This window comes from Rutilus rutilus (assembly GCF_951802725.1).
Source record: "Rutilus rutilus genome assembly, chromosome: 17".
NCBI classification, from domain to species: Eukaryota; Metazoa; Chordata; class Actinopteri; order Cypriniformes; family Leuciscidae; genus Rutilus; species Rutilus rutilus.
In genome coordinates, this window is record NC_140230.1 from 32,691,609 (window position 1) to 32,715,008 (window position 23,400).

At 37.0% G+C, this 23,400-nt stretch overlaps 2 protein-coding genes across 2 annotated transcripts; both read left to right on the top strand.

Annotated features, from left to right (window-relative positions):
* The first annotated feature begins 625 nt into the window (after positions 1-625).
* cndp1 (carnosine dipeptidase 1) lies at positions 626-7,568 on the top strand. The gene is made up of 12 exons (XM_084386074.1): positions 626-705; positions 813-920; positions 1,463-1,606; positions 2,789-2,951; positions 3,537-3,625; positions 3,730-3,927; positions 4,868-4,952; positions 5,046-5,206; positions 5,723-5,887; positions 5,974-6,115; positions 6,474-6,621; positions 6,699-7,568. Exons 1-12 carry the CDS (start codon positions 703-705, stop codon positions 6,769-6,771), a joined length of 1,479 nt encoding a protein of 492 aa, XP_084242200.1. The 5' UTR covers positions 626-702; the 3' UTR covers positions 6,772-7,568.
* Positions 7,569-7,824: 256 nt separating this feature from the next.
* On the top strand, positions 7,825-21,604 carry wdtc1 (WD and tetratricopeptide repeats 1). Its single transcript, XM_084435379.1, has 16 exons — positions 7,825-8,055; positions 9,278-9,428; positions 9,666-9,749; positions 11,397-11,443; positions 11,522-11,633; positions 11,722-11,909; positions 13,981-14,163; positions 14,935-15,029; positions 15,117-15,232; positions 15,343-15,418; positions 16,191-16,275; positions 16,990-17,163; positions 17,863-18,098; positions 18,195-18,363; positions 20,069-20,261; positions 20,544-21,604. The coding sequence occupies exons 2-16, from the start codon at positions 9,363-9,365 to the stop codon at positions 20,739-20,741; spliced, it is 2,022 nt and encodes a 673-aa protein (XP_084291505.1). The 5' UTR covers positions 7,825-8,055; positions 9,278-9,362; the 3' UTR covers positions 20,742-21,604.
* The last annotated feature ends 1,796 nt before the right edge of the window (positions 21,605-23,400 follow it).

A 23,400-nucleotide genomic window follows, 5' to 3' on the forward strand; every position in this document is an offset into this window, starting at 1 on the left:
CATTAAGAAAACATTCCATTTTAACACTTTGAAAACATTATTGGAATGTTACTTTTGAATTACATTCTGAACCAAGTAGTACGGATGTTCAACTAAAACGTTTCAGGAAAAAATATGCCATGAATGACGTATGAATACTGTTCTTGTGCTAACGTTTTGAGAACTTTTTTTAAAGACCAGATCACTTTATTAACATTACTAGAAGAACATTTGTTCATAACTTTGAGAGAACCTTGCCCAGAATATTCTGAGAATCTCATTTTAAACACAAGGCTTCCATTGCATAAGCTTCAAACCTCATCATTGAAATTACTCAAGGCCTAACTTCAACTAATCTTCCAGTTTAACTCAACTTTGTAAATCCAGAATACAAAGAGATGTCAGGTTATCTAGTGAAGTATTGATGTTTGTCCTTTCAACAGAGTCACTATAAGTGTTTGAGCTTTGGAATGTAGTTGATCTGCTTCCATACTGAACTCAGCGTGAGGGCTTTACTCAGCCTTGCTTTAGGGATTGTGTTTGCCAGCAAGAAAATTCATTTTGGCAGCTATAAGCTGTTTTTTTCCATGCAAAGGAGACTTCAGTGACCTTATCTCGACGGGAGGTTCCCTGTGATGAAAACTATTTAACACCGCCTCATCTGGAGAGAGCACTGGACTGCGCTGAGCTCTTTGGACCTCCTCGTAAGCAAATCGTCTTGAGATGGTAGGTGAATTAATTTATCTTAAAAACATTTTATTTCTTATTCTGAGAATAAGAATATTCTGCCAGTGTGTCAGTCTTCCGCTGATGACTCTGTTTGCTCTCCACAGATGAACAGCGTTAGTTTAGTCTGTTTCCTTCTGTGGACAGGAGCGTCTTCCTTCAAATTTGAGGAGTTGACGCAATACGTCAAGACTCATGAAGAGGAATTTATCGAGGTATTTCTTGGTTGGGATGTTATAGTTGTTCATTAATGTAAAGATTGCATATGATAACTGGTGATCTTGTGTCCAAACTGTGAGCTAAGAAAGCTCAGAAAGACAGCATCCATCTGTAGATGCTCGAATGGCATCTATGTGTCTCTTTATTGATGCATCTTATCTCTGCAGGAATGCAACACAGTCTGTTGCAGATTGTAGCAGATGAAGTTGTTTATTTAAACTCCACATAAGAAGACACAGAATTGCCAAGACTCTTTTCTTTGAAGATTTAATGTGGTTAGCAAAGGATGTTGATGAAGGAAATAGATTTTTGAATCTATTTGAATTCTTCTTAAAATTCAGTTCCTAAATTTGAATATAGCAAACAGGATGTATATAATGCAATCAAGTTTAAAAATGAATAATATAATTAATGTTAATAGGCTAATTAATAACCGTTGTACACACAACATATGGAGTATTTTCAGAAACATCGCATAGCCTAATTATAATCCATGTATGAAATGCCACCTTTAAAAAACTATTTTGTCTTGTTTAAGACACTGAGAAAGTGGGTCGCTGTGGAGAGCGACTCCAGTGATGTTACAAAGCGACCCGACTTGCACAGAATGATGGACATGACTGCAGAAAAACTCCGGCTCATTGGAGGAACCGTGCAAATGATCGACGTCGGAACGCAGGCGGTGAGATCATGCATCCACTCACTCATGCTCAATGAACTTTAGTGTCTTCATTTAGGACAGCTCGACTATTCATTACTTAAAGGGATACTCCACTTTTTTGGGAAATAGGCTCATTTTACAACTCCCCCAGAGTTAAACAGTTGAGTTTTACCGTTTTCGAATCCATTCAGCCGATCTCCGGGTCTGGCGGTACCACTTTTAGCATAGCTTAGCATAATGAATTGAACCGGACAAGACCATTAGCATCTCTCTCAAAAAAATGAACAAAGAGTTTCGATATTTTTCCTATTTAAAACTTGACTCTTCTATAGTTACATCGTGTACTAAGACCGACGGAAAATGAAAAGTTGCGATTTTCTAGGCCAGGGGTGCCCAACCCTGCTCCTGCCGATCGACTGTCCTACACAGTTTATCTCCAACCCTAATCAAACACACCTGAAGCAACCAATTAAGGTCTTCAGGATCACTTGAAAATTAAAGGCAGGTGTGTTTGATTAGGGTTGGAGATGAACTGTGCAGGACAGTCGATCGGCAGGAGCAGGGTTGGGCACCCCTGTTCTAGGCTGATATGGCTAGGAACTATACTCTCATTCCTGCGTAATAATCAAGAAACTTTGCTGCCGTACCATGGGTGAAGCAGGCGTAATGATATGACGCAGCGCATGCCGCCTGATAATAGGCTACTGAGCTGGGGACTATTATCAGGTGCTGCGTCATATCATTACGCCTGCTTCACCCATGGTACTGCAGCAAAGTTTCTTGATTATTACGCAGGAATGAGAGTATAGTTCCTAGCCATATCAGCCTAGAAAATCGCAACTTTTCCTTTTCCGTCAGTCTTAGTACACGATGTAACTACAGAAGAGTCAAGTTTTAAATAGGAAAAATATCGAAACTCTTTGTTCATTTTTTTGAGAGAGATGCTAATGGTCTTGTCCGGTTCAATTCATTATGCTAAGCTATGCTAAAAGTGGGACCCCCAGACCCGGAGTTCGGCTGAATGGATTCGAAAACGGTAAAACTCAACTGTTTAACTCTGGGGGAGTTGTAAAATGAGCCTATTTCCAAAAAAAGTGGAGTATCCCTTTAAAACGAGAGTTACGTATGTAATATGGTTCTATAAGTTCTGGACGAACGAAATAGACCCATCAAAGTTAAACCTTCAGTTCATCTCTTTTGCAGTCTCCCAACGGAAGCACAATTGCCCTGCCAAAAGTGGTCACAGCTCAGTTTGGTAGTGATCCCAGTAAACGCACTGTTTGCGTATACGGTCACGTGGACGTCCAGCCAGCCAAGAAAGAAGACGGATGGGCAACAGAACCTTATGAGCTGACTGATATCGATGGTAACCCTGTCACCTGTTACTTCAATTGAAAGTTTTTAGCTTCGACGTTTAAATGTCTTGCTTTCTCAAAACTCAAATAATCACTTTAGCTATATGCTTCATAGCTGTGATTCATTTAGCCAAACATTTGCCGGTAATTGTAGATATTGAATGAAACCTTTACATTTAAAGTCGTCATGAAATGGAAGCTGCGATAATCTTTTCTTCCCTATTGTGATGTATATCCGAGTGAAACAGCTTATGGAACAAGAACAAATGTAGGGCGGGGCTTAATTTTGTTCATTGGGAATTGATTGGATGGTTGTGGTTTGCTATTGGTGGATCTCATGTGAGTGACAGGTTGCGCCGCCCTCGCGCCAGTAAACACATCATCATAGAAGAGATGTCGCTGCAAGAGGGAGGAGTTACTTTGATTAAAGATTACAAAGCATATGAATTTAAAAAATAATAATAATGATGTCCATGGATACATTATTTATAGTAAATACTGCAGTATTTTCTTTTTTAAAAATTGTCAATTTTTATTTCATGGTGATTTCAAAGGTTGTGCAAGAAAATCAGATAATATGTATGGTTTACTCCTAGGAAATCTATATGGAAGAGGAGCATCTGATAACAAAGCACCAGTGTTGGCCTGGATCCACACGGTGGAGGTCTACAAGGCCCTTAACATTGTAAGACAGGTTGAAATGAAATGAAATGTTATAATTCTTCAAATGCAACATGTTGCTATATCGACTCTTTGTCCAGAGTTTGAAGTTCAAACTGTGTCCTACAGGAGCTGCCTGTCAATGTTAAATTCATCATCGAGGGAATGGAAGAGACTGGCTCTAATGGCCTAGATGAAATGATTGAGGACCAGAAAGACATTTTCTTCACAGATGTAGATTATATCATCATCTCTGACTGTGTTTGGCTCAGCAAACGACCCGCGCTGACTTACGGAACCAGAGGCAACTGCTACTTCTTTGCTCAGGTACCGAGATTAAACCATTCAGATGCTCTTCATGTGCCATCACCAGATATTTTTTAGTTTTTATCTAAAATACATAGTATATATTTTTTAAATATCATATTTTATACATGTATATGTGGCTTAAGCCTTGTATAATGTAAAAAATCTGGGTATGATCGTTATGGTGCGGATCAAATTTACCCAAATTGGATTCAAAACAATTCGCCAAAAATCGCACTATGAAAAAAAAACGAGTACAAATTTCAAAAGATTTAACAACTATGAAAAATTGGGGTCGAATTGACCCACAAATAGAAATTTTATATGCACATTCCCACAACACAGAGTGTCGAAACTTTGCATGAGAAAAAGTCACAAAATATCAAGAAAGCAAATCCATAAGTTAACCAGTACTGACATGCAACCAGTGTTGAGTGTATCTCATTACTAAGTAATTTAATTATTTTTAAGGGATAACTCTTAATTTTTCTGTAATTTAATTACAGTTACTTCTGATGTAATTGCATTCATTATTGTATAGACTATAGAATAATTCTATATAAAAACAATAGTGGTTTTAACATCAAAATTTAAGGACTGATGTTAAAATGCATGTTTTTAATGTAATCTTCTCTCTTATACTTTAGTCAGTTCAAGAATAATTTATGCAATTGACTTTTATATTATTTATTTGAATTAATTAATTAGTGCAATACTTTTTAGAGCGAGTAATTAGTACAGTAATCTAATTACACTGGTGAAGATGTAATAACTACCTAGTAATTAATTACTTTTTTAGAGTAACTTACCCAACACTGCTTGCAACATAATATATTAAAGTGTGTCTGCATCCTGTCAGTTGCTTTGTTTCATTTATGATCTGAAGTATTTTTGATTAATGCTTACTTTTTAATTAATAGCAATGTTCCTTACACTTGTTTGTTTTTTAATGGTGGTATAGGTGGAGGGACCCAAGAAGGATTTGCACTCTGGAGTTTATGGAGGAACAGTAATTGAACCAATGACCGACCTGATCGGCATCTTAGGTGCTTATTAACACATTCGGCTCTTTAGAATTTCACCAGCTCATTATCAATCATCAGTTATCAAGGATCATAATCAATTTTTTTTTTACACAGACAAACTCATCAGCCCTAGCGGGGAGATCCTCATTCCCGGCATCAGGGATGCAGTCGCACATCTTTCCGATGAGGAATGGAAGATGTATCAAGACATTGAGTTTGACATGGAGAGCTACAAGAAAGAAATCGGCATGGACAAGCTGATGTATTCTAACAAGGCAAGGAAAAAGATGGCAGTTTTAAAAGACGGCATGAAATGGAAGTTGCGATAGGCTTTTCTTTCTTTTTGTGATGTAAATCTGAGTGAAACGGCTTCTCAAATGAGAACAAATATAGGGCGAGGCTTGATTTTGTCCATTGGAAATTGATTGGATGGTTGTGGTTTGCTATTGGAGGATCTCATGTGAGTGACAGGTCGCCCCGCCCTCATGCCAGTAAACACATCATCAGAGAAGAGATGTTGCTGCAAGTGCAAGAATGAATTTTGATTCAAGATTATGAGGCGCATGAATAAAAATAATAATAATGATGTGCACTGACAAATCATTTATAATAACCACTGCAATATTCCATAAAAAATAAGAATTGTCAATTTTGATTTCATGGTGACTTTAAGTCATAGTTCACCCGAAAATAAGAAATATGTCAATTTACTCTATAATTCCAAGTTTTCTTGAGTCATATGAGAAATTCATAATTGTGAAATTCATGCTATTGTTCTTTAATCCCATCAGGTTGACTTACTCGCTCATCGATGGCGTCACCCAACCGTGTCTATCCACGGCATAGAGGGCGCTTTCTCTTCATCTGGCACCAAGACTGTCATACCGGCCAAGGTCATAGCTAAGTTCTCCATTCGCCAGGTACCTAAAATGGATCCAGCCACAGTTGAAAAACAGGTGAAAGCAGATAAATCTCATTTTAAGACGTAAATCCAACTGTTCACACTGTCATTTAGAGCAAAATATGATCTTTTCAACCCTAGGTGACAGAATATTTACGATCAGTGTTTGCTAAACGCAAGAGTCCCAATAAACTCAACGTCACCATGGTTATTGGAGCCAAACCTTGGCTGGCTGATCCCACCCATCCATTATTTGAAGCCGGAAAAGCAGCGGTCAAGAGAGGTCCTGTGCCGTACAATCCCTAATTTTCACTTCTATTCTGATGGGAATGAGAGGATATTCTAGGTGTAAAAACATCTTTTTCTCCACAAAGAAATTGTGAAGCAGTGACATCTGCTCTCAAAAAGCACGGCAAATGATGTTATTAATTACAGAGTCTTTAACTTTTGTCTTTTGTTTGGATTTTTAAAATACTGTCGCAGTTATAAGCAACTGAGAACTAGTTGAATTTTTTTTATGGAGAAAGTGCAAGGGGAAAAAATACTTCTAGAGCCAAGATTCACAATGTAAACAGTTGTGCATTTAATAATATAAAATGATCTAGGGAGTAATGACGTCACGACGTACTTCTCTCCTGTAGTTTTTGGCACAGAGCCTGACTTGATCCGTGAGGGAGGCACGATTCCCATTGCCAGAACATTTCAGGATGTAACAGGCAAGAGCATCATTATGCTTCCCATCGGAGGCTTTGACGACGGCCTTCACTCACAGAACGAGAAGATAAGCAGGTAACTAGATCTTCTTTAATCTGCTGGAGTGCTTTTCTTTATGCAGATACATACGTTGTTTTATTTTTATTTTTCAGATACAACTACATCGAGGGAACCAAGCTGTTTATTGCCTACCTGAATGAAGTGTCCCAGATCAAGAAGTACTGACCAGATTATGTGAAGCTCTTTCTGGGAAGAGTGCTCGATACCACTGTGCTTCATCTACTGCTGTTCTCTGTAACATACAAATATTACCATTACATGTTGGTTGAATCGCCTACTAACAAATATATTTCTTTTAATTGATACATATTTTGCCTGTTGACAAAGATTTATGTTGCTGGTAAATTAAACAAATTATGTTATGCAATGTATGTGTGCAGTGATTTAATTTGCATACGGTATCTAAAATTAATTCATGAGGCATATATGCTACTTCTTATTACATTTTATGATGGCAGATACCATTCGGCTCATTACCACCGTCAACAGGACTTTTAAATCTACTTATTATGGTGAAAAAACAAAACTCAAAATCTTAAATCCTTTGTCTTTAAAAATTCCAGAACATATTTTAATGTTTCCGATATCTTCTCCAAGAAGAGTGGAAGAGTGAGTGGCTGTGGAAAAGGTGGTTACGCCAATTTTCTCACATTTTCCATTTAATTCCTTCTTTTCATTAACATATGGCACACATTCAAATAATACATGAACTACAGATATTCTACATACTTCACATAATCCATCCAGATGTTTTCCTATAATATGAAGATATGCATTCAAACCACAATGGCCAAGTCTGATGTATGTCTAGTGACTTGTATTCTGTAATTGAATGTTCTGTTAAAACAGGAAATGCTTTGAGAACATTTTAGAGTTGCCAGATATGTATTAGTTTATTATGCCTTTGTCAATAAACGTCCCAACCACATTTGAGCATTATTCTCATTAAAAACATAAACTTGAATTCAATCGCTGTGAATTAAATCACCTGAAGATGATGCATGTAATCGTTTGACACGTTGTGAAAGTTTTCAGAATAATGTATTTGAACATTTTATGAAACAATCCAGGTGAATATAACACAAGTACAATTACATAAATATAAATTAAATAATAATTTAAAAATTTTTAAAAAGTAAAAGCAAAGTATAATAACAAAATCGAATGTAGCCTATCATTATGTCGTTTCTCTAGTCTAAATAAAACAAGCGATTTGCTGTATTTCAGTGGATCTGGCAACCCGGGCTGTCAGCGCTCAGTCAAGGAACTCGTTAGTAATGTGGCTTCAAAATCTCACCGATGCTTGATCACAACTAGTCATTTATTAGGTGACGGTGTTATTCAGCGGCTAATTAAAGTATTGAAATTAATTACTGGAAGCACTGTTCCGGTTTAAGCGTAAATATCGATTTATCGAGCTGCGCAGAATAAGGCCAGACAGACTCTCAGGTAAGACGATATTGCACATGTGGGGCTTAAATGCTCTTTTTATATTTTTAAATACATTTTATTGTAAACAGACTGTGATTGAATAACCACTAACAATTTTTCACTGCTGCCAGAAGTGTTTGTATTTATTTTAATATTTAGTTTAAACGTGTCGCTAGTCGGCTAATGCTACTGACTGTTGTTTATGTTTTGGTGAAAGCGTCATATCAGCTGACAGTCAAATTATTTCAGCTTAATACATTTATTTGCTATAAACTAACTTATTATGGCTGAGGTTATTGGTATAAGGCCTGCCTGATAAACTGCAGTTAAGTAGCATAGCACGTATGTCACTATAAACATATGATGTGGAATGCTTTAATAATGCTGCAAGATTTGGATTGCACTATTTAAGTGACGTTTAAATGCAGATCTGACACAGAAACGTATACATAAAGGCAAGGCAGTATTCAGATCTCATACATAAATTATTGGTCAAGCGTTTTGATTTATTAAGTTTTATTACATTGTGAAATATGACGACAATTTGAAAGAACTATTGTCTATTTAATATATGTTAAAATGTAATATATTCCTGTGAAACAAAGCTGAATTTTCAGCATCATTACTCCAGTCTTCAGTGTCACATGGTCCTTCAAAAAGCATTTTAATATGCTGATTTTCTGCTTAAGAGACATTTCCTATTATTATTATTATCTTTAATGTCGAAAACAGTTATACTGCTTCATATTTTTGTGGAAACTGTAAAACACTAACACTCAGAAGTTTTGGCTAAGATATATATACTAACTGATCAAAAGTGACAGTAAAGGCATTATAATGAAGAACAATTATTAATAACAAAGAGCTGATAATAATTGAGTGGCAAATCAGCATATTAGAATGATTTCTGAAGGATCATGTGACACTGACGACTGGAGTAATGATGCTGAAAATTTAGCTTTGATCACAGGAATAAATTACATTTTATAAATATATTCAAATACTAAACATTTTTTTTAAGTGAATGCAGCCTTGGTGAGCATTTAAGAGACTTCTTTCAAAACCATAAAAAAAATCGTAATTATTCCAAACTTTTGACCGGTGTATGTATTGAAAATAAATGAGATGCGACAGAATTTAAATGATCGCGCTTTAACTAACTTGAGTAGGCAGGTCCAAGTCTCCATAAAGTGAGAAATGACATGACCAGCTGCCGTTCTGGTCTTGTTTACCGTTATAGAAGCTCTGCCTCTCCGAGAGGCTTGAGTTGCACAGATGATCAGAGATCTTTGGCACCTGGATGCAACACTCTGAGTCGACGCTCCATGACGTGCTGTGAGACCATGTCGCTGCGGAACGTCACCAGTGATCTCCTGCACAGGCAGATCAGGGTGAGGAAACGTCTTTACCTTTTAAAAGTAGAAGAGTTTAGTCAAATTATAAACATTTAAAGCAATAGTTCATCCAAAAAGAAAAATCCCCTCATTATTTACTCACCCTCATGTTATTCCATGATGTTGTTTTGTTAATGTGGAGCACCAAAGGAGGCAGTTTGAAACCAGTTTTATAAAGAAATGCAGTACAAATGTCTAAGAGCGCATGTAATGTTTGTCGATCCGTGTGTGCAGGAGAAGAGAGCGCTGGACTTCCAGAGGCACTATCATGTGACCGACCCGTTTATAAAGCGTCTGGGGCTGGAGGCCGAACTACAGGTGATTTATGAATGATTGTGTGTTAATTCAGATTTTTTTACTTGACGTCATACCATTAAAGGGCAAAACAAGGGCAAGGCTTTTCAAATTTTTATCTTTTTTTGACTCTTGAAAATTATTTTAAGTCTGAAATATGTGAGGTTTATCTTTTTATAAAAACCTTTTTTGTCAAAACTTTATTTTGAACTTGTACATGTAGTATATAACATGTTGCAAGACACTTTTAAAATCTGGCTATCATTTTTAATGGTATTATTTTAATGTTTATGTAGCATATTGATGCTAATTTTATTTGTTATTTGCTGGTTTTCGACATAAAACTTGGTGAATTGATTTCATTGTGTAGTATTAGTACTTTTTGAACAGGATTCTGTGATAACCGTGATAATATTTGTCACTATAATCATGAAATGAAATGTTCATGCCATTTCATCTCTAGTTATGATCAACTATGAGCAGCTAAAATCAACTAATTATGTGTTTTTTTACAGATTATAAATAATTAAAAAAAAATTATATCCGATTCTGTTCTTTTCTCTGACACACGTTGGGTGTGGAAGGTTACTAATGGGATTGGTTTATCTGTAAATTAAATTAATGCTTTTTCAATATGACATTTTTTTTTCACACTGTAGGTCTTAAATTTCAATCTTTATGGTCTTAAAATGTCTTTAAAAAAAAAGGTCTTACTGAAACCTGCAAGAACCCTGAAAGAACTTTTAAAAATGCAAGGCCAGTTATTTTTTTTACAAGGTTTGTACTAAGTACTAATCTACTGAGACTTAAAAGCAAACTCAGCATACATCTGAATGATAATGCACACTATATGCAGGCAAGCATATGCACCCAGAGTATGAATGCAGCTAAACTAAATTTAATGTTTCCCCTAGAAAGCCCTTATAAAGAAAATGCTTAAAGGGACAGATCATCCTAAAATGAAAATTGAGTCATAATTTGCTCTTCTTTCTTTTAAGAACCACAAAAGGATAATTATTATCATTTTTTTTAAATGTTCAGTTCGTGCTCGTCCATATAATGGCAGTGAATAGCAACCAGCATCAAGCTTTTTAAAAGAATATGCAAAATTATTCTCCTTTTGTGGTCCATAAAAGAAAGAAGGGCATTAGAACAACACCAGGGTGGGTAAATGATGACTGACTTTTCATTTTATAGTGAACTATATCTGAGTGAAACAGCTTCTGGATCAAGAATTTAGGGCGGGACTCTTGTTATGGTTTGCTATTGGTTGATCTCATGTGAGTGACAGGTTGTCCCGCCCTCGTGTCAGTAAACACGTCATCAGAGAAGAAAAGAGATGTTGCTGCAAGAATGAGTTATTTGTGCACGGATAAATCATTTTTAATAAATACTGCAATAGTCAATTAAAAAATTTTTTTTTTAAGAATTGTCGATTTTGATGCAGTTTGATTTATGGTGACTTGAACATAGTACTAAAAATACAAAAACATTTATTTTATTGCTAATTCTTTAATATATACACCCTTACAACTGCTGTATTTTTAAGATTCACTGTATAAACACCTCTTCATGTGTGAAATGAGTAATGCTGCGCTCACACATGAGCCATGTTGTATATATTAGGATTGCTAATATATTTTAGCGCTGAGTTATCGTCTCTGCTTTCAGGGTCACTCTGGCTGTGTCAACTGTCTGGAGTGGAATGAGAAAGGAGAGTAAGTTCTGTTTTAAAACCCAGTTTGCTGCATTTCACAGTGTCTCTTCATAAACTCATTCGGCTTGTTCCTTTCTAGTCTCCTGGCCTCAGGTTCAGATGATCAGCATGCCATCATCTGGGATCCCTTCCGGCACAGGAAGCTCATCACTATGCACACAGGACATGCAGCTAACATCTTCTCAGTCAAGGTGAAGCCCACGTCAATTTCTGCTTTTTCAGTCAGTGTCTTGTAAATAGGCCACAATGTGTATTCTTAATGAACGTGTGTGTTTGCAGTTCCTCCCTCACTCCGACGACCGAATCTTGATCACAGGAGCCGCCGATACCAAGGTGCACGTGCACGACTTGACGGCGAAGGAGACCATTCACATGTTCTCAGACCACACTAACCGTGTCAAACGGATCGCAACGGCTCCCATGTGGCCCAACACCTTCTGGAGCGCAGCTGAGGACGGCATCATTAGGTAGGGCGAGTTGAAGTGTCTGCCTTAAAAAAAAAATGAAAATAAATAAATGGGGCTGCATGATAATTAGGATATAGCTCAGTGCAATTATCAAATCAAAAGGCTGCAATGTGATTCAATAACTGTATTGGCTGATGCGCTACATGTTTCAGAGTGAAGCACGCAAAGCATTTCAGTATTATAATTATCAATTTTTTTATTTTAAAGAACAATTGTAATTTACAACAATATTATATTTGTGTCTTAATTTTTATAGAGTTAAACCATACTACTATTACTACTACTCATATTTTATTATTATTATTATAATATATTATAATTATTATCGGCAACATCAGAAATATGCGAATGTGTCGTGAAATTATTGAAATATTAACTGAATCTTTGGGGTAAATGTCTAAGCCAGGGAATCTAAGGGGTTCGGATGACAAAAAGTTTGTGAATCTCAGGTCTAATGCATACCAGTGTTCATTTAGTATCATTAATATACTATTATTGTTTTTATTCATATTTTTAATTAGTTTTTATTTTTATATTCATTTTAGTTAAAATTGTGTAATTTAGTCATTTTGTTGTGTGTTTTGTCTTTTTTTGTTTGTGTTTTTAAATATGTTTATGCATATATATTTTTTTTAATTTTAGTAAATTTAGTTATTTTTGCCTTTGCAACTAACTGAAACAAAAAGTTTTTTTTGTTTTTATTTTATATCAGTCTACGTTTATTTTATTTCAAGTAACGGAAATGTTTTTCAATGTTTTTAGTTTCAGTTAACGATAATAACCCTGATGCTGATGCTGCACACAAAAGTGGAAAGTTTTTTTGCAAGTTGCATTAAAAAAAAATCAGGTCTCGTGGGTTGCGGTTTTTTGGGCTTATTTGAAAAAAATATGGTTGCTTGTTAGGAAAATCTGACGCGCAGGCATGATGTGGCGTTGTAATCCAAGCAATGATAGTTAGTAGACGTAAATAGACCATTTACCATTCACAAATAATGCCACCAACAGAGATGTTCATGATGGAGAGGAAACATTGGAGATGATGGACAGTGCAGGGGAGGAGAGGGACTTAATTTAATTAAAAAAATATTCTTATAATGTATTAATCACTACAGACTTTAATTAACAAACAAGTAATAATGCTATCAGTAGATACATATGGTTTTACATACATATTTTGTTTTTATTATAAGTATGTGGCTATATTACAACTCCCCCTTAGTGCAATTTGATGGTTTTTGTCAAATAACTTGAGTGGTTTCAGTTTAATATGCTGCAGGCTCATTTACTGATAATAAATAATATAATGATATTGGGCTTGTTTTTGAAGCTGCGGTTACTTCTTTGTCTTGCGAGAGTGGGCAACACTTAGCTGTGTTGAATCTCGAGGGGATGGACACAAGCCTCGAGCTGAAGTTTAATCATATATGTTCTCCTTGGAAGTTAAATAGGCTCATGGGAACTAGCTTATATGCCCTTGAAAACTGCATCTCCAGATGTTGTGTTGGCTGCAGGGTAGTATCGCCCATCGGGGAGCATGCAAATGCCCTGGCACTGAATGATGTTTGGATATGAAAGAACACAGCAGGTCTCTGGCTGATGCCAAGGCTGGCTGCCTGGCTGTCTTTAATGCTCTGCATGTAGAGGACACATGAACAGTAGGAAAATAGGAGCTTTATACAGGTGTCTGAAAGTGTGGTCACAATAGTGTCATTTCACGGTCAAAAAAAGGTCATTTGTGAATAGTGTTGGACGACTTGAGGACATTTCTCAGGGATAAGTTTTCACTTAGTTTATGTTATTCCTCTACATCAGCAAATGGTCAAACACGTTCGTCTAGCGTGTGTTTACATAGAAACACAATGGAAAAGTAGGGCAGTGGAATGCAAAAACACATTCTGTATGGATGGACCCATACACTTCTTGTAAACGATTGTCATAAAAGGGAAAATAATAATAATCTGACACTAAAATGTAATAATTTTCTTTCCTTTTCCAATCTGCCATATATAGACCATCAATACTCGCTTTACATTTTCAAGTCTGTTAACCACTTTATTTCCCTTCTACCCAGGCAGTATGATCTGAGAGAGAGCAGTAAACGCTCGGAGGTGTTAATAGATCTGACGGAGTATTGCGGGCAGCTTGTGGAAGCCAAATGTCTGGCGATCAACCCTCGTGACAACAACTACATGGCCGTGGGAGCGAACGGGCCTTTTGTCCGGCTCTATGACATCAGGATGATCCACAATCACAGGTGATTTTTAGTTGTATTATTAAAAGAATAATCAGAAAACAAACTGAGATGTGAGGCAGAATGTCCATACAAAAATAATACTGTTTAGCTCCAAAAATTATCAAAGGAACAGACAGACATTATTTGTTGACAATCTTCCCCTCTCAAATCTCATTCACCTCTGCTGTTATCAATCAAGCGGTTAGTTTAGACTTATTGCAGCAGGTTTGATGTTAATAGAATTGAACATTTGAGAAAAGTCCGGCAACAAATGAGATTTGAGACGTGGCAGAGAGTAAACAATGACAAAATTAAACATTTTGGGTGGAATATTTCTTGAAATACTATTTCAGATTGCTCTATTTTCCAGAACATAAGTTGCATTAAAATTGCATTAAAATATGCAAAATATATACAAACATTAAACACTTTAAACGTGTTTTAGTTCCCTTCACTCCACAACATATACTTAAAAATCAGCGGTATTCAGAGCTGATCTAGAATGAAAAATATAGGTATAAAACAAATTATATTGGCATTCATTATAAACAACATTTATAACAAACGCCAAGCCGAAACTAAAGTGAAAAAAAAAAAAAAAATGTTCTTGATGTTAATTGCATTATGTAAGTCACTAATGCAAAGCACGTTTAATTTCATAAAAACAACTTATATTCCAGAAAACACAGTAAATAGAATTCTTGGTTAAAGGTCCATGTTCCTGTTATTATGATTATATTTCAGGGATGCTTTCTTTAGGGTTGTAATGTTACATTCTTGTCTGCCTTCTAGGAAGTCGATGAGTCAAAGTACCTCAGCTGGTGTTCATACATTTTGCGACAAACGGAAATCGATACCGGATGGTGCTGGACAGTACTATGTCGCAGGTTTGTAGTCCGTATCAGTGCGTTGCTCCCGGATGGGAACTGTGTTGGAAAAAACCTGCTTTTACAGATATTTATCTCCGTTTGCAGGTCACTTACCTGTGAAGCTTCCTGACTATAATAACAGATTACGAGTTCTGGTGGCAACCTATGTTACATTCAGTCCCGACGGTACTGAACTGCTGGTAAACATGGGTGGAGAACAGGTAATTAAACTAGTGAGGTTTTCTGCTGATAGTTATTGACTCTCCGTTGCCAGTGTGCAGCACTATAGATGTTTTATGCACAGTTACACATTACTGCTTCCTGTTTGCAGGTATATTTATTTGATCTGACGTTCAAACAGAGACCGTACACTTTTCTGCTGCCCAAAAAGTGCCACCCACCATCAGGTAAGCTGCGAATGCTGTCTTGGAATCAACTACAGTAGTTAACATTTGAAGTAGAGCAAAAAAAGTTCATCAAAGTTGTCCTAAGACAAGAACGGGTATTGTTCAAAATTCATGTATAACTTTGATGAAAGGTTTCAAATGTTGACTACTGTATTTATTTAATAATTATAAATATATCAGTCAGTTTTATTGCATTTAGGATCATAATTAATAATTGCTCGGGTTGCGCAACTTTGAACTAAATTGAGCTGAATGATGACTCTTTATTCAGTATCTTTTTAAAGCTTATTTACAGCTGAAATTAATTTCATAATTAAGAACTTTGCAACATTAATACTGTTATTTTCTGTTTATTGCTGTAAAGTTGCTTTGATACCATTTGTATTGTAAAAAGTACAGAAATATGGCTTGACTTGATAATATAGCCTAAAAAATATGGACAAATATGGTCAAAAAAGAAGAATAAAAATCTTTATATTTCGGCATTTGCTTCTTTCAGTCAAAGGAACTGGGAAAAGATGTATACAAGTAGATTTATATTTAATGCAGGAAACATTTTGCACTGATAAAGCAAATTAATTGATTCATTGAAATTATTTCACAGAAATGTATCAAACTTACAAGCTCTAAAACTTTTTTACTACTGAAGAAAAGCTATTAAAACATTGAATCTCGAGGAAGAACTAGTCTCACAACACAGTCTCAAAACCAATTGTTAGGGTCGATAACCATTCTTGATTAATTGTTGTTCATGATGGGTATCTTCTGGCAGAGGTACAAAATGGAAAAACCACCAACGGTGTGTCCAATGGGATTCATCTTCCTGCAAGCCGCCTTAAACTGGCTAAATTGACCAGGTACCATTGATTCATGTGTGTTATGCCGACTGCATCTTTAATTATGTTTCCAACCAAAGTTGCGAATTCAACTTCTGACTGTCTCACTTACCTCAAACTGGAGACTAGATTGTTCCTGGGAAATTGGCGCACAATACGTGTAATAATAATGGAAGTTGCTGCAATCGGAGATGCCACGGTGGCTCTTTTTACTAACTAAATACTGTCATGTTATCTTGCATTCGGATGTCTGGTGCTTGGGAAAGTTCTGGGAGGAAATTAAACCAATTAATTTTAATGACAGACTTTTGCTCAGGCATTTCAAACCGACATTTGAGATGATTTGCAAAGCGATTGGTCCACTGGTTAGTCCAGTTATCCAATCACTTTAACATCACGCGAGTTTTTGTTGTGCATTGAGGAATTTATTTGGTAAATGTGTTTCCATCATAGTTTATGCACGTCTTATCGAATAAAAAAAATGTATCCGCCTCAATTCAGTGCATACGTTTTTTTATGATACATTTGTGGATTTTATGCACATTTTGATGTTTCCATTTAGTGTTTTTTTTTTTTAATGCAATATCCTAAAATTCGCATAAAAATAGGTGGTTGGAAACATGGCTATTGATTCTGTCGCTGTCCTGTTTATATGATGTTATTTCCCATTCATTTGTCACAGACTAGTTTGAGTTGCAGTAATTGTTGCTGTCTGTATTCGTGTCTCTGCATCAGTGGCTCCAGTGATCTTCCTCCTTATCTGGAGAGGATCAAGCAACAGGCCAATGAAGCGTTCGCGCAGCAGCAGTGGACTCAAGCCATTCAGCTCTACAGTCTAGGCCTCCATGAAGCCAGTCAAAATGCTATGCTGTACGGAAACCGCGCTGCTGCATACATGAAACGAAAATGGTATGATAAATGCTTTTGATGCAAGAAGTGCTGCATGATTTGGTTAAAAAAAGCATCACATTGTGATTAATTTGACTTTGGAAACAGCACATCTCAGGTTGAAGAAGATGCATACAGCGCATGCCAAGTTTATATCTGTTTAATTACATCCACAATATTACCACAGGTGAATAAAGTCAGATTTTAACTAATCAGTATTACCATTCTTTCCCCAGTTGATTAATTAAAGTACATTATGACAGTTGTTTAGTATTACAAGTTTTCAGAAATGTTATGTTCAAATATATAAATTAGCTAATTAAATATGCACTTTTCCAGAACAGAAATCCAGGCTCAAAATTCCTGTTTGTTTTTGTTGACATAATTAACAGGTATTTTGGATGTCTCTTTTTAACACCCCATAAATCCGAAAATACTGTCAATAAAACTAGGGTTAAAACTGTAAAGTTTGGTGTATGTGGAGATTTCTGACTCTGAAATCTACAGATGCAAATAAACAGTCCAATAAAATAAACACTTAAAAGTGTATTTCGGTCGATTTCTTTCCACTAGTCTGACGTGTTATGGAAGCAAAATAGGCCAAAGTCTCAAATTGACCAGTGCATGAAAAAACAATGGTGTTGCCTTGTAGTGTCTTGCTTTAATAATCAGTGTTTTAATGTGAAGAGCATCATGTGGCTTTGCTCTCGTCTCTGACAGGGACGGTGATCACTATGACGCGCTGCGAGACTGTCTTAAGGCCTTGTCCCTGAACCCAGGCCACCTGAAGGCGCACTTCCGTTTAGCGCGCTGCCTCTTCGAGCTCAAGTACATCGCCGAGGCCCTGGAGTGTCTAGATGACTTCAAGGGCAAGTTTCCAGACCAGGCGCACAGCAGCGCTTGTGACGCACTCGACAAAGACATCAAGGCTGCCCTCTTCTCAAAAACAGACTCCTGTAGGTTCTTGTCTTGTCTGTCTTGGATATTGTATTTTGTTTGCGGATGCATTTTAATAATAAGGATTCTGGATATTTTTCATGCATCTGATCTAGCTGACGACAAAAAGGGGAACAGCTCCATCCGCTTTCACAATTTCAGCCGGAAAGAGTCCATCCCGGAGGATGAGATCGTTCTCAGAGAGCGAAGCTTCGACTACAAGCATCGCTATTGTGGTCACTGCAACACGACCACTGACATTAAGGAAGCAAACTTCTTTGGAAGGTCAGTTTACTGACGCATTATTCCCCTCTAATGAATTAGGGCTGGCTGATATATTTCATACATATTAATAATAATTTTGTGATGATTTTAATGCATTTTTATTTCAGTTTCCTTAAAGGGTTAGTTCACCCAAAAATGAAAATTCTGTCAGTAATTACTCACCCTCATGTTGTTCCAACCATGTAAGTCTTTCGTTCATCTTCGGGTCACAAATTAAGATATTTTTGATGAAATCTGACAGCTGTCTCACTCCTCCATAGGCTTTCAGAGGGACCGAAACTCGCCGGCCCAGAATAGTTATTAAAAACATCGTTAAAATAGTCCAAGTGACTACAGTGGCTATACATTAAGTTTATCATGCGACGACAATACTTTTTGTGCGGAAAAACAACAAAAATAACGACTTTATCCAACTATTAGTGTTCTTCAATGTGGGCCTCTGACGAGAGTTCACGGGAGCACCAGGACGCATGCGTGAGAACTGAGATTACGGCGTTCTTCTTCTACTACTAACTTACTTGTTACTGGCTGCTCACTCCTTGGGAGTATTACCGCCATCTACTGTACAAGATGACGTCCTGACATTGCCGGAAGCGCAAAACGGTCTGTTTATAAGCAGAGGAAGACGCGCGCTGTATGTAAGCTATTGAATTCGACACTTATTGTGATTTAGGTCTCGATGATGTCGGGACATCATCTTGTACAGTAGATGGCGGTAATACTCCCAAGGAGTGAGCAGCCAGTAACAAGTTAGTAGTAGAAGAAGAACGCCGTAATCTCAGTTCTCGCGCATGCGTCCTGGCGCTCCCGTGAACTCTCGTCAGAGGCCCACATTGAAGAACACTAATAGTTGGATAAAGTCGTTATTTTTGTTGTTTTTCCGCACAAAAAGTATTGTCGTCGCATGATAAACTTAATGTATAGCCACTGTAGTCACTTGGACTATTTTAACGATGTTTTTAATAACTATTCTGGGCCGGCGAGTTTCGGTCCCTCTGAAAGCCTATGGAGGAGTGAGACAGCTGTCAGATTTCATCAAAAATATCTTAATTTGTGACCCGAAGATGAACGAAAGACTTACATGGTTGGAACAACATGAGGGTGAGTAATTACTGACAGAATTTTCATTTTTGGATGAACTAACCCTTTAAGAATGTTTCAATACACTAGTTTCATGATTTAAAGATGTTTTAATGGTGTCTCTCATTTAAACTTCAGTAGCACACCTTGATTATTAGAACTAGATTTTTACTGTAATTTTTCTTCTTGCGTTACACATTTTGAATCTACTTGGCAAAAATGGTACCTGTAGCTCAGACAGTGAAGCACAGCACTTGGAACACCAGGGTTGATTCTCAGGCAATACATGCAATGTTGAATGAATGCATTGTAAGTCACTTGGATAAAAGCATCTGCCAAATGCATTTAAATGGCAAGTTTGCTGATTTTTAACCAGGTTTATATTGTTACAGTGTAGGTAGTATATTAAAACAATGTATTCTCTTTCTCCGCGTTACCTGCACCCAGATATCCCAGTTTAATTGTCAGCAAAAGTCTGCCGAATGACGCAAAGCATTGTCATTTTTGACAGTTTTTATTAATGTAAATCTCTTGTCTATGCCTATGATGCATGTCATATCTTCTGCTAAACGAGGATCTGAATACAAGACAACAGCACATGACTTGTTTGGTTGTCGCTCTACAGTAAAGGTCAGTACATTGTGAGCGGTTCAGATGACGGGTCATTTTTCATCTGGAACAAAGAGACAACGAACCTGGTGCGGGTCTTACAGGGGGACGAGTCTATAGTGAACTGCCTACAGCCGCACCCCAGCTACTGCTTCCTGGCCACCAGCGGCATCGACCCCGTCGTGCGGCTGTGGAACCCAAGACCGGAGGTACGAACCGAATTTTTGTCCAGTTTGACACATCAGTGGCGTGTGTCATTATGACCGATGAATAAATGAATGCTAACAGTGACTGCATTTACATGCACCCTCATAATGCGATTATAATATTTTATAATGATTGTAAAATATTGCAGTGTCAGTTTTTTCCAACATCTAATGCATTTTTGAGGCGATACAAAGAACGATAAACTACGTCAGACTGTCGATTGCACCAAAAGTGACTTCCAAACTTCTTTTCTCTTCTGTCTCTCCCGCACGGCCGACCGTCAGTCGGAGAATGAGAACTGTCGGGTGGTGGAGGACATGGAGAGTGCGGCCCAAGCCAACCAACGGCGCATGAATGCGGATCCGCTGGAGGTGATGCTGTTGAACATGGGCTACCGCATCACAGGCCTGAGCAGCAGAGGAGCCGAGGGCTCGGATGAGGACGACAGCTCAGAGGGCCAGGTTCAGTGCCGCTCTAGCTAGAACGCACCCGTCCCACATTTGAGAAGGCGGCAAAGCACCTTAAAAATTTACTTTGCAATTTCAGTTCTTCAACATGATGCTGAGTGAATGAATGTTTGCCGCTCCGCACTATGCAGAAGTTTGGAGAAGTGGGAAACACAATCGCACAATCCAAGTGAAGTCAAAAGCACTTACAGATTATAATGTCTGCAAAATCATTTTAAAAAGCGCGCGCTAGAAGAGTGTTGGCACACCGTCAGATTAAAGCTTGTTTCCAAAGTCTCAAAGCGCTTGGGTCTTTCATATGTGGGGCTTGCTATTGGACACTGTTGACCATGAAATTCTCATTTTGTTTCTTTTCCCAATGAACTTAATCATCTTTATGAGCGCCGGAGGACAGTAAAATGAGTGTTATTATGTTTATAGGTCTTGCAGCACTTTCTTTTGGAATATATTCTGGAAAAATAAATGTTTATGTTCGACCCAGACTTGCATTGTGAATGTTCATCAAGTCGTGGTTTGCTGGGACTGAAAATGTTTGTTGTTGATGATGATGCTTATTGTCAGATATTTTGGAAGGATTTGTAATTATAATTTTTTTTTTACCTTTTTCTTCATCGGCACAAGCAGGACGTCTGACTGTTGCCCTTTCGTCTTCATTGATGAACCCCAAAAAGAGTTGATAAAACAAGAATAAGAGACTTATCACAAAGATTATAACTTGCTATGAGAAGAAGAGATTTATCTGCAGTTAAAAGAAACATAACTGGGTCTATTTTTGGGGATATGTGTTTTTGTTTCACTGTGTTCATTTTCTTTTGGGATTTTAGTACAGTTTAGTGCAACATGTAAAAAAATAAATAACATTTCTGTTGTTACTGTCATGTTCCTTGGTGGAGTTTTTCCAAAAAGGACAACATATTATTTGACTTAAACGTACTTTTGTTATCATCAGCGGTATGGCTTTTTAAAACACGGTAATAATGCGACGGAGACACACTAGATCGCTCTCGTTAGAGTCAGTGGAGCCGTCGACACTAGAAGCGCCAGACAAACACACTGCACAGCTACTCCAGTCATGTCTCAAATAAAATGTATTTATTTACAGGTATTATGTGTGATTTTCATTAATTTACTTATTGTTACATTAAAGCCAGCTCATGACGTCTCTGTCCTACTTCTGTGTTAATCATATATTTAGGCCTACACATAAAATAACCCATGCAACTGATGGAAATAACAGGAACGTTTTCATTTCACTAAGGATAAAGTGTAGTTTCAAGCTCACGCTGATTGCTTATGATCACACGCAGCTTCCAGACGTGCTTCTCGTCTCGCAGCTGATTGGATGCTCTGAATTGACGCAAATACACTCGCAGCCAAATCCCTGTGCGCTACTTTGATGAAGTTGTTACATTCACTTTCCCTTCTCACAATTAGTCAAAGTCTGTTCTTTTGCTGAATAGTTTGTTTTTTACCTAAAGTATAATTCATTTCCTGTCATGTTGTGCCACAGATAGTGGAGAAAACACGTGTCCTCCAAAGGCCACCTGACCTACATACATTAATGAGGAAGGTGTAACGTGCATGTGGGTCAGATGGGTTGCAAGGCCATAGTTGTGTTAAGAATAGCATACTGCTATAGTTGCCTATATATATATTGAGTACTATGTAAACATTTGCAACCTTCCGTTGCAATTTTGGCATTTCTATTTTGATTCACATACAAAAGTTAAAGTCATTAGTTAACATGAACTAACGAGGAAAAATAATTCTAAAGCATTTATTAATCTTAGTTAATTTCAACATTTACTTATCAATTATTAAGGTCAAATGTTGTATCTGTAAATGTTATTTAATGGACGTGAGCTGACAACAGTTGTGTTTTTACCGAACATAAACAAATATTAATAAAAAATCTAGCAAATGTATTGCTCATTGTTAGTTAATGTTAATTAATGCATGTTAATGTGGTGTAACCATTAAAACATTTTTTTTTTTTTTACCAAAATGATATGTATGTAGTAAGTTGTAGTAGTATGCAACACAATCCACATTGCTGTAGTGTAAGAAATGTGTCTTGCTTTACTGGAATAATCTAGAACACAAATTTGGCCAGTATCCTGTCAGAAAAATGCACTTGTGCTCCACTTTTTACACTGTGAGAATAGTACAGTTAACCGTGCCATTAATCGTATGGCAACCCATAAGTCACACTACAATATGGATGAATGCAATGATTGGAGAGGATGTTTCTCCTTAATACAAGCCACACCTGCTCTTATACTGCTGTGTGATTTAATGCATGAAGCCCTGGGTTTGTCTTTTACACAGATTTGTACATGGGAAGAAATTCTAAGACCTATTTTTAAGACAATTTGCACCGTGACAGTTAAAGGTATAATGGAGGATTTTTTACTTCCGGGTGGATCACCTATACTATTGGTCCTCCTAATTGTCAATCATTCTGGTGAATCAATCAAACTTATTCAAAAAGTGGAGAGGGCGGGTCTTATCTAAAATTCGGAAAGATCCTCCACTATACCTTAAAGTGCATACACCCTAAATTCTCATTACCGTAATACTTTTTATTCCCAAGTTTTTTTTATTACATTTTCTGCAGACATATATAAAAGGTACTCCAACATTTACAAAATGAGACAAGGTGTCTGAAACCATA